Source organism: Prinia subflava, chromosome 4 (genome assembly GCF_021018805.1).
Source record: "Prinia subflava isolate CZ2003 ecotype Zambia chromosome 4, Cam_Psub_1.2, whole genome shotgun sequence".
Taxonomy (NCBI): domain Eukaryota; kingdom Metazoa; phylum Chordata; class Aves; order Passeriformes; family Cisticolidae; genus Prinia; species Prinia subflava.
The window spans coordinates 26,741,799-26,754,198 of NC_086250.1; the positions used below are offsets into that span (position 1 = coordinate 26,741,799).

At 35.9% G+C, this 12,400-nt stretch overlaps 1 protein-coding gene across 1 annotated transcript in view; it reads left to right on the top strand.

Moving 5' to 3' along the window:
• The window catches only part of BLTP3B (bridge-like lipid transfer protein family member 3B), a 51,102-nt gene that overhangs the window by 15,047 nt on the left and 23,655 nt on the right, over positions 1–12,400 (top strand). Inside the window, exons 4-9 of the mRNA XM_063396240.1 lie at positions 2,330–2,421; positions 3,891–4,080; positions 6,985–7,125; positions 7,635–7,805; positions 9,062–9,242; positions 10,590–10,673. Coding sequence (XP_063252310.1) covers positions 2,330–2,421; positions 3,891–4,080; positions 6,985–7,125; positions 7,635–7,805; positions 9,062–9,242; positions 10,590–10,673 — 859 coding nt within the window. The remainder of the gene's footprint in view (positions 1–2,329; positions 2,422–3,890; positions 4,081–6,984; positions 7,126–7,634; positions 7,806–9,061; positions 9,243–10,589; positions 10,674–12,400) is intronic.

Below are 12,400 nucleotides of genomic sequence, written 5' to 3' on the forward strand. Positions count from 1 at the left end.
TGGTAGGTTTGTTTTCTTCATCTGTGGTATAATCACTGTAATGTTTGACTGTTAGCTCATTTCTGTCAAGTTTTTAGTCATTCATTACATGTTCATTTGGGTTTACCTGAAGGGTAGTTATTTGTCCAACTAACACCTTTTACAAGTTCCTGCTTTTCTTTTGGAGCAGTCTTTTCTGGGACTTTTCAGTTCTACATTTTTACAGAGTAATCTCAGTTATAGCAAGTTTGACACACATAGCATTTATAGGGTTCTTGTAACTGGCTAGGATTCAGCCTGGATATAAATAAGAGGTAAAATGTGTAAATAGGACTCAACAACAATTAGAAGTCATGTTAATTCTTGCATTTGTTTTCCTTTGTTCTGTATTTTTAAATATTTATTTTTAAATATTATTAAATATGCTACAATTGCGGTAGCACCAGAAGTAGCTTATTTGATGACGAGTAAACTTTCTCAATTGCATTTCTTAAGAGTGAATATTCCTGTAGCTGTCATGTTTCCCAGTCTTGCAGTGAATGTGCTTGTAATTCCTTCGTTCTGAGTCAGACTTGGGAAAGACATGTTGTTTTAAATAATTGATGCATTTGCTAGTGACCCAGTTGGAATGTACTGATGTCTGTACTGCTTCTTCCTGATACCCAGAACTTAAAGTCTGGTAATGCCGAGGTGGGATGATTCAACCTCTTGGCTGTGAGATACAACTGCCAAATTAGGAAATCAGTTTAAGCTGTGCTATTCTTAAACATGACACACTTTGACCTACGGTAGCAAGGCACTGTTTGCTCTGCTCCTGTTTAACTTATATTAGCACTTTTTGAGGCTAAGACAACTTTCAGGGTTACCTTTCATACATAAAAGTTTTCTTGAACAAATGCATTAAATAGGTAACAATAAGTTCACTATTCAATGGTGGATTGTACAACAGCATTTTTGATTTCTAAAGGAAAGTGAATTCAGTGGCCCAAGTGCCAAACCTTAGCCCTTCATTACATCACTGAACTTCTGGTATTTTGGCAGGGACGGGAGGAGGGATATTTTTGCTACTGAGAGTTGAATTAAGTTGGAATAGCATCCTCTGTTAGCACAGTTTACTGGGTAAGTAGAACCCACTTGTCTAGCCAAAGGGCCTTTCATGGAGCTGAGTTGCCCTTTGTAAGAATCAGTCTGTTAACACAGTGGCACATACTGTTATCTTTGTTCACCCAGTTCTGGTTTTATGTGATAAACAAGATAGTTTTGAGGAGTGATTTTGGACCCCAAGGGTAATCTGCAGCAGTTTTTGCTCTATCCAAGTACAGTAGTTGCTAGTGAGCAAAGACATAGATCTGCATCCAGCTCCATTTTTTGTTACTACTTTTTTATACTGTGCAATCTCTTGGAATCACTGTTCTACTGTTGTGTGCACTGGTCATATAGCAAAGGGAATTATTAAAAGAGTGGTCAAACATCCAAAACTGCTAGGATAATTAGGAGAAATCTTGGCTTCCCCCCACCATCTTCAAACTAAGGGATTGGGTTTTTCTTGGCTTTTTTTCTCTGTTGTTTTCAAGGCAAGATAATCTTTGACACAGCTAAAAAATAATTTTAAAATGTCCATATTTACTGTTACCAGCTATTGCTTCCCTTTAAGCATCAAAATACAGTGAAGTATAAATAAATCCAGACTAGACAGTTCGTTAATTTTTGGTTGTAGTCAGGTTTTCGTGGATAAGAGTAGCACAGAAAAATGTGGAGCAAGCAGATTATGACAACAGGCATGATTAACACAATATGATAATAATCTAGTAGCTAAGGCAGGTTGAATCATGTAAAATCTAAAATTGAGGACAAAGGGGTTTTGGTGATTGTCTGACTTAAGAGCATAAATCGGGGAATTCGGGAGTGGTGATAGACAGGGAAAAAAATCTTAACCCCCATGCTCTGAATCATGCTTACTTGCACTAAGTATTTAATTGAAAGAACAGCCATATAGAAAGAAAATTCAGGTAACTTCACATTAAAGCATTTCCATTTTGAAATGCAATTTTTGAAAATTTATGTGTTGGATAAATAATATTCAGGGTCAAGAATTTCGTGATACAATATTTGACTGGAAATGTGTGTTAGAACTCACAAAATTAAAAAAAAAGAAAAACATTTTAAAAAAATTCTAGTATGTTACAAAAGTTTATGGGAAAATTGGCATGGTAAGAAATGTTTCGTGTATATTTCAGAAAAACTTCTCAGGTGACCTTTTTTCATTTGGATTTTTGTTCGTCATATGTAGTCTATTTAATTTGTTATCGCTAAGGTCTCCAATTTTTTTCGTTTTGTTTTGCTTCTCAAGTCCTTGGATAAAGTTGTAATGGAAATGAGCACATGTGAAGAGCCACGTGCCCCTAATGGACCCTCTCCTATAGCAACTGCATCCGGGCAGAGGTCAGTGATGGTGCTTACATATAATTGGTCAAAAAAGGTTTGAAATTATATAATACAGATTGCAAATTTTCAGAAGTATATAGGGTTGCAGCTTGCCATTCCCATCACCTCCAAAATTTTTTGTTGCTTGTGTGTGAAGTAGTGTAGTGATAATGGAGCTATCCAGACCCATGCCTGAAGAGAACATGTGGACTAGGTATGGAGCTTGCAAGGTTCATTTCACAGGGGTGCAATTGCTATGTCAGATATTTACTGAGTTTAATTGATACTAAGTTTTTTAAAAATGATATCTTGTCTTCATCCTTTTTGGAAAATACATATATTGTTCATATGGGCTTTTTAAAGTTTTTTCTTCTTTATTTGTTTTGTCTAAAGAGTTTAAAGTTCTATTTGCTTAATTTAATGAGCTGATTGTTACTGAGAGATTTCATGCACACTGTGTAGCCCAAAACTTAAGCCATTTGGTGGAACAGTACAACATTACATCAGTGATTTTCATCTTTCCACACCTCAATCATTTCCTTTACATGGACTCAAAACATTTTTCCGTGGTCGCAGGAACCTATGTACAGAGAAATAAATTTGATGATACCATTTTTTTTTCTTGTTGTTACTTCTGCACAATATGCAGAAGTAGTCCATGGGCCTCTGTCTCTCCTAAGGTACAGTTTAAAAACCACTGCCATAGAGATTTTGTGTAGAATGATAGTTGGAAAAGCAATGACAAACCATACAAGTTTTTTGTTTAAAACAAGCAGGAAAAAACCCAAGGAAACAAAAGGGTGGAAATTTTTAGATGTTAAGATAATATTTAATATGCAATTTTCCATACGCTAATCTAAAACATTCAGAACATATAAAAATTTTATTTAAAAATTATTTGTAGCAGCCTAATCTTTTAAAATACTGGAATGCATGTTGATTTGCTGTAGAAGTGTAGCCACCATTTAGGATGCCTTTCTTTACAGAAAGAAATAAAGAAAATACTTTATACTATTTTAAATATCTGGAAGTTACTATTTCTAATGGACAAAAATAATTTGGCTTATAGACATAAATACTAACAAGACTGGATTGTCAAGTAATTAATTTGACATGAATTACTCCTTATGTATGCATAAAGTATAGTAAACTTTCTGCATAATGATGTCGACTGCTTTTTTAATGTATGTATAAAAAGCATGTAATATGTACATCCATATAATTTAACGTGGAAGGGTTGCATTAACTGTTATACTTTGTATAGGTTGATCTTGGTCAAATATATGTTCTTTAACTATGTAGAGATGAGGATCACAGAGTGAAAATTATTGTAAACTACATGAAATATTTTGAGCAAAAGTTGCTAACTGTAGAATACATTAGCAACTTCATTTATTTTAACGTCTGTTTCATAATATATTTCATCTGTTAAATTTTGTGCCTTTTCACTCGGTTTATATTTAATATGTTGGCATTTCACTTTTTAGTGAATATGGCTTTGCTGAAAAAGTGGTAGAAGGCATTTCAGTTTCTGTGAACTCCATTATAATAAGGATTGGTGCAAAAGCCTTTAATGCTTCATTTGAACTTTCCCAGCTGAGAATATATAGTGTAAATGCAAATTGGGAACATGCTGACCTTAGATTTACCAGAATACAAGAAGCTCAACGTGGAGAGGTAAATAATACCTTTTACTAACTTTTTTCCCGTGTTTTTGTGGTAAAGGTGGAAGTTGAATTGCAACCTTTTACAGGGTAGAGAACATGCCATTACTAAGAATGAAGAGGTTCTCTGCTCAGTAATTTCAGTTGTCCTCTAGGAACCCAAGTATGTAAAATTAGTGGGTGTGAGTCACATCAAATGCCCAACGTGGATGCTTAGGCAAGAACAAAGCCCAGGGCAAGCAGGTGTATGGTTTCCCTCTTACGTTCTCCAAGTGGGTGACTATTCTAAAATGAAAAGTGAGCCAGACTTGAAGAGTACTGAAAGAACAAAGAACAGTATATTAAATATGGAAGGATAAGAAGTTGTGCTGGTTTTGTTATTGTTGTTGTCATTAGTAATAATAATAACAACAATGATGAGAATTATATTTTTCAAAGTTTTAACTGGTTATTTATTTGGTTGTGAGGGTTTGACTGATAAGGATTTTCTTTTTCTAAAGCAGTTTTAAATAAAATTTAGTTAAGTTATTGAGCAATTATTTTCATGGAATACCTAAATAATATGTACATATAAAAAAGTAATAGCAGTAAAGTGTATATATTTCTACTATCCCGGAGAATAGCACATGGAAGTGCTAGTTTGATGTACACCGTTCATTTGCCTTCTCCCAGCTAACAGTAGTTAAATGTATACTGAGTGCAAGGTTGATTCTAAATGTTGTATTCAAGAAGACTTATTTTTGCATCATAAATCTGGCTAGCTTACTCCAGAGTTAAAGAGTCTGGTAGTTGATATTTATGTAGGGAAAGAAACTCCAAGAAAATATCAGTTAAAAAATACCACAAAAGTAAGAAGCTGAAAACTATTTTTCTTACAGTTTTCCTTTCCTTCAGCTTTATCTGTATGTTTATGTTCCCATGTTAATGAAATCTGGATGGGAAGAATTAAAGTTTGACTAGGTAGAGTTTTCTATTGGTAGATTTTTTGTGGTTTTAGGAAGAATTTGATTGTGAACTGTCCTTTCCTTGGGAGAGTGTTCCTTTTAGTGCAATTAATACAGAAACAAATGTCTAGAAATTACAGTGAATGATTTGTTAGCAGCAAATTGCATGAAAACGTGAAAAACCAAAAGCAGTGCTGTACTTTGAAGATAACGTGTGCTGAACCATGTATTTAGGGCATAATTATTTGGCTTTGTGCTGTAGCTATGTTCTTAATATAATAAGGAGTCTCTTTAGAATACTTTTAGAAGCTTTCGATCACACTGCATCTCCTGTATGAGGAGGATAGGTACTCTGCTTTTCTGCAAATAGCGTTTCAGGATGCTTTGCACTGCACTTTCCATCTTGCACTGCTCATCTGACAGAGAGTACCTCCTTTCCAGCCACCCTGAGTATATTTTACCTAACTCTCTGCAGATGTTCTAAGGACATATGCTGTAAGGTTTTCAAATTGGCAAGAGGAGAATGACACAAGAAGAGTAAGACACATACCAAATTCTTCCATCTTGCTCTTTATTTATGGCTGATCCTGGTTTCTTCAGAGAGTAATCATAGAATCATGGAATCACTAATGTTGATGCAAGATTCTTGAGTCTGACTTTTGACCAAACGTTGCCATGCCCACTAAACCATAGCACTAAGTGCCGTGTCCAGTCATTTCTTGAAACTCTCCAGGGATGGTGACTCTACCGCTTCCCTAGGCAGCCCATTCCAATGATTAACCACCCTTCTAGTGAATAAATTCTTCCTTATTCCCCTACCTTAACATCCCCTGGTGCAGCTTGAGGCCCTTTCCTCTTGTCCTGTTGCTAGTCTTGTCTCCTGTCTAGGAGAAGAGACCAACCGCCATCTTTCTGCAATCTCCCCTGAGGCAATCCCCTTTCTGCAGTCTCCTCCTTTTCTCCAGGCTAAACACATCTATCTCCCTCAGATGCTCCTCAAAAGGCTTATGCTCCAGACCCTTCACTTTCTCTGGACATGCTCCAGCCACCTCTCTATCTGTGCTGAAGTGAGGGGCCCAGAACTGAACAGCCATTCTGCCCCCAGCCTGTGGTGCTACCAGCAGTTGTTGTGATCCCAGTTGTTGAACATCATAAAATTGTCCTTGTTGAACATCATAAAATTGCCCTTGGGCCATCAATCCAAACAGTCCAGATCCCTCTTCAGCATCTTCCTGCCCTCCAGCAGATCAGTACTGTCACAGCTTAGTGTTGTCTGTGAACTTACTAGGGGAATTTGATCCCATCATCCAAATCATGTAGGAAGGAGTTTGAGGTAAACTAGAATTACTGTTTTTCCCTATTGATATCCTGTTTATTTGATGTTCTCCATGATGTTCCTGCTGGACAGTCACTCATTTTTCCATATTTGATTTTCAATGTCCAGCTGTACTTGATGCTCTTGTTATCATTGATATTCTAACATTTGCTTGCTGTGTCTTCTAGAAATCCATGTAGTAGATTCAACGCTTGTGGGGTCTACATGGCATACAGTGTGCTCAATGTTTATCTTTTAATAGAAATAAAACATTCCAAAAAACCCTCTCCTATCCTGTAGCTTTGCTCCCCTCTCTGCTTTTTTCTTATTTAACATTTTGAAACTAAACTACACAATCACTTTTTTCCTCTCCCAAAAGCAGCCTAGTATGCAATAGTTGTGACCTTTATTTTCTTCTGAATACTTTAAATGCTGCTTGTTACCTCAACCTGCTTGGAAGTAGCTTAATGTTTCTGTGACAAGCAGGGCGAGGGCTTCCTGACACCTTTAGGTGGAATAACAAGTGAGTTGTGTTTTTTCTGTTTGGCTCACGTGACTTTGTGTGTACATATATATAAATTTATACATACACATGCACAGGTTTTGGTGCAATATATTGCATCAAGGTGTTTTTTTCTCTTTTTTTCTGTCTTTAAAGGTTTTGACTTTTAAAGAGATCAACTGGCAGATGATCAGAATAGAAGCTGACGCAATCCAGAGTTCTAAGCATGAAATTATGAGTGCTCCAGTTCGACTGATTACTAACCAATCAAAAATTAGGGTCACACTTAAAAGAAGGGTAAACTTGAAAAGTTTGAAATCTTATTTTATTTTCTAATTTGTAACTCATGCTCTTAATGCATACGTGCACATAGCAAAAATTTTTAATTTGGGCCATAATAAATGTAGAATTCCCTGAACTAAATTTATAATAACATGTAACTGTTTACAAGAAATACTACAGGCAGACTTTGAAAATGAACACCTTACACAGGTCCTATTAATAAAATGGCTTGATCTGCAGAGCTTTGTTTATGATGATGTTTGTTGTTTTATCTCTCTAGATTCAGGTAATATTTACACTACTTACATGTAGAGAAATGCAGGAGTTTAATATCTGGTGCATGCCAAATACATAGCATGAGGCATAAATATACTGTATCTTATGTACTTCTTAGTTAATGAGAGGAATAAAATTTAAAATAAAAAATGCATGTTATTGCTTTTTGCATGCAGCTTTTTTTTACCCCTTGTATTTAATATAAGAAATATAAGTCCTTAGTTCAACGTTAAATTTTTCTTTTACAGTTAAAAGACTGTAATGTTGTGGCATCCAAACTGGTTCTGATTCTGGATGATTTGCTGTGGGTTTTGACTGATTCCCAATTGAAAGCCATGGTGCAGTATGCCAAATCTCTTAGTGAAGCCATAGAGAAATCAGCAGAACAGAGGAAAAGCTTGGCTTCTGAAACAGCCCAGGTATGAGACTTGATTGTCTCACTGTATCATTATCAGGTATTCTACAATACAACACAGTGTGGTTAGTTGTGTCAATTTATTTTAGAGAGTGTTCAGTTACTCATTTTCATTCAGCTATATATCTTAAATTACACTGGGAATGAATCGTAGTTTTAAATAATCTTTATTTTGCAAGATTTTGTGTATTTGATGTTAACTGCAGAAAATAAAAGAAGTTTTATTTCTTTATCCATGTACAGACTGTTTGGACTTCTGTATTTGTTTAACTCTTTATTGACTATTTAGTAAATTTGTTCTCCAAATATTTTCTGGCTATGAATTTAAATAATTAAGGCACATTTACTGTGTGGGTAGATATGCTTACTATAATAATTTAAAGTGCTTGTCCAGTTTGTTCTCATGGTACTGAAAAATTAGGTTTTATTAAGAGCTTACCTTCATGCGGCTCTCGTTGGAATATATAACGAAAACCAATTCTACTTTAAATATATTTCTGCTGGCATATCTGCTGTTGATGCTGCACATTAATATTGGTGTTCTTCAGCACATAGATCAGGCTAGACCAACTGGGCTTTGTAGGTGTTGAGGGGAGGCACCTCTTCTTGTCTGTAAAGAAGCAGGACAAGTACACTGATAGAAGATAAGTGCTATAAAATAAAATGTGATTTTTTACTGAGTACAGTTAATTATAAAGAATCTCTTAGAGTAAAGCCAGTGTACTGTAATGGAGAGTTCAGTTCTTGTGCTGGCCCTGATGCCTTATGCTGTGGTGTGAAGGTTTAGCCACTGCAATCTAATGGTTACGTGCTCTTGAGCAGGGAGGTTCTGATTCTTCAGTGCCCTGTTCTTGCATCTCACCTGTTCTCTGACAATGGCAAACTCATGTTTGACCTTATCATGATGTAGCTTGAGGAGCTAAATTAGCAGAAAGGAGCCCACTGTTGGCTTAGTTCCCTGAACAACTTGCAACAAAAGTCAGAAAAATACCAGTGCTGGAAATGACAGGAGTGTAAGGAAGTATGAGGAATGGGGAGAATGGGAGATGCACTGGCCCTGCAGTACAGCACACACATCCATTAGCTCAGCTTAGCTTTATGCTAAAACAGTACACTTAAATCTCAGTAATGATCCAAGGGGGAATGCATGTCGTGCAGATTTTCCTTGTTTCAAATGCCTGTTTTGTATAAATAGATGGATACTTATTGAAAGAAACAATAAACATTATAAATTGAAGTGATTACTAAATGTTTTTTCAGAGCTCTGCCCCTGCACCCAGCTCCCAGCAGGTGAAAGCGCACCAGACAGCAGCAGCACCTGATCAAAACGATGCAATAGTAAAATTGTTTAATGATTTTGATGTTAAGGAAACATCTTATCACTTAGTAATTTCCCACTTGGACCTACATATATGTGATGATATTCATTCTAAAGAGAAAGGTAAATTTTTTTTTCAAGTAACATGTCTGTGAATCACAATTATCTTTAAGGGAGATGTTTTGAGGAATACAATAATGAGACAATAATAATACAACAAAGTTAAGAGACTTTAGTTCAGAGGAATAGTTAGAATTGTCTCCAGTGTCTGTGGACTCATGTAAAACTATTTAGGTGGCTCTGTTAGGACAACATTTCATTATTAAATATAATTATTTTAGAATAAGTGCAAAGCCTAAAAGTGCTAGTACCTTCTGTGCTTTTTCTGTTTCTAGGAATTGATTCTACCAGTCTGATTGTTACTATTGGGTTTTTTTCTTTTATAAGTTAACTGGGTTATGAAGAATGCAGTGACAACATGTTTGTGGCTTGAAGGGGTCACTATACAATCTGCTTCTTTAATAGTCTTATAAATACAGAGTAATAAAAGAGCAGACCTCTTTGTGTTACTAATTTAGACAATTTGGTATGGTCTGCAGCACATGGAAAGAATGGAACAAGTGTCCTGTGACCTTAAAATTTTGTGTGTAAATCTTGTACTGCTTCTTTTTAACAAAAGCCTATTGCATGTAGTCACATTTAGAATCAGTAAAAAAAGGAGACAAATGAGGGCACTTTTTTCATGCCTTTTAAAAGTGATCATAGGAGACTTAGATGTTAGTGTATATCCAAGAAGCTGGCTAGTCACTGAAAAATTTATGGAAACGTACAGTGTCTGCTGAAGAAGAATATGAAAAACATAGGGTTTATCAAATGTATTTCCTTGATTGGGGAAGACACTTTCAGAGCAGGAGAGCATAAGGTTCACTGGCTAGAGACATATTTCCTTACATGGACTGTATCTATGGCTGTTGGAATTTATCACTGCTAGTGAGATCTTTTTATTGGTCCTTTATTTTTGGCCATGAAGTTTAAATTCAACAGTGGAAAAAGTCAGAAGAGAAGATTCTCAGAAGACCCCTTTCCTGCAATATTTGTCAAATAAAATTATATTGTATAGTATTCTTGAAAGTAAATGCTGACATCAAAGATTCATCATAATCATATATTCAGTGTAAAAAGTTTGTTTCAGAAAAACTGCAGTAATATGTTTTCGAAGTGTTGTCTTTTTAATAGCATTGAAAACAATGTGCAATTTGTGACTGAGTGCAAAATTCTGCAAAATTTCTGGTTTCAAAACCAGAGAAGACTATTTGAATTAAATTTTTGAGGGAAGACAATGAGTTTGTAAGGAGAGATAGTAAATGGGAGGAAAGTAGTAGCTGTTAGGTGTTTAAAGGATTACAGCAACATGAGAATTAACATGATAAATGCAATGTCCACAGAGCCAAGCATTGTTTTGTTTTACAGACCCAAACAGACGTGTCACAGGAGGGGCCATGCAGCTTTCCTTCAGCTATTTAACAGTGGACTATTATCCGTTTCACAAAGCAGGTATGAAAGTGAGCATTTTATGAATTACCTGTGACTGTAAATATCTTCCTTAAATGCTAAAAAAATTGTGTGTATGTGTATACAGCTTGGATAATTGTGCTCAAGCCATTTGAAATGCATCTTTTTACTTCCTTCTATATGCAAAAACAACAAAAGCAACAACCCAGGAACCAACTGAATTTCTGCAAATGAGCTGTTTTAGGCCAAATGCTTTTCACTGTTTTGTTTGGTCAACCAAAGAGTGTTTACACATTTCTAACATGAAGAGAATTTTGTGTTGACAGAGGAAGGCAGTATTGCATATTTAAAATTCAGTAATTGGATATGTGCAAGAATCCATCTGTTAGATTTGTTTCATATATAGAAATCTATCACTTTATGTCTATTTCCAATCAGTGTTTTGCTTTTTATGTTATTTTGCTGAACAAGAATCTTAGTGTGTTGATATTCAATTGCATAGCCTTTTGTTAAGAAATGTTATTTAAAAAATGTTAGCAACTTCCAAAGAAATTTTTTTTACAAAGAAAACATTTATCATAAATAATTTCTAGTAGAAATCTAAAAAATTTAGAAGAGCATACATTATAAAGCATGTGACAAGAAAAAGGGTCTGATCATCTTCCTAATCAGATGATCTGGAGCAGAAATCCACACCATTATCATCCATATTGATCTGTCCTCTACTCCAAACCTGTGAACACGCAGTTGGTTGATGATCCATCCCAAGGCTGAGCTCCATCTGTTCCCACTAGTCTCACCCTGCGTGCCCCCTTGTGCTCCCCAAAAGCCCACGTTCATCCCTCGCAGCATTTCCTGTGTGTGCTGCCTCACCACATCTCTGGGATCCTAATGAGATCACAGCCTTGCAGCTGCATACAGGGCTGTGGTTGCCCTGCTTCCATTTGTTGCTGCATGTGTTAGTGTTCCCGTGCTTCAGAGAGACAGCTGCCCAAACTGTGTTCCCAGAAGGGGTGTTAGAGCTTTCCCTAGGGTGTTACTAACAAAGTCCAGTAGGTCCTTCAGAGTCTGTGTGCATATGCTTGGAGGAACCCCATGTTAGCCCTGTTTTGGAGAATCCCAGTTTCATGGGCTTCAGTCTCATGCATCTTTGTCCTTTTGTTCTCTTTCTGGTTTCTTCCCTGTTCCTTTATCTTCTTCCTTAGCTATAAAAATATGAATAACCACCAAAGATAACTGTGAAGAAGAAGGGTGGGGAAAAATGTCATCTCTTGTGATAAGCCCCACCCTAATAATTTCTTTAATTCTGCAATATTTGCATTTGGACTTGAAATTGCATTTTTTTCCAAAATCATTTTCCTATTTTAATAGCAAACATAGTTGCTCATCCCCATTATAAGTATCCAAAAACTCATTAAGTCCCAAATAAAGTAGATTTTCACATGGTAGTATTTAAAGAGTGATGTACCAAATGATAGAAGTTATTCGTTATTGTATCCTTATTATTGCACAGGTTAGTAGCATGTCTTTACAGGGACTACTTGAAGATATTGCAACTTCTTTCAGAGGTTTGAGTGCTTGACCAACAGAAACATGTTGGAATTGAAAACAGGATGGAAGAATTTCCAGTGGGATTGATTTTTAAGGCTGTGTGTACTGCAGCACTTCTTGAACTTACCTTGTTGTTTGTGTGCCATAAAGGTGCTAGAGAACCAAGACAGAAAGAATACATTTCTGGAAAGGGACCAGGAACGTCTTAGGACACAGTT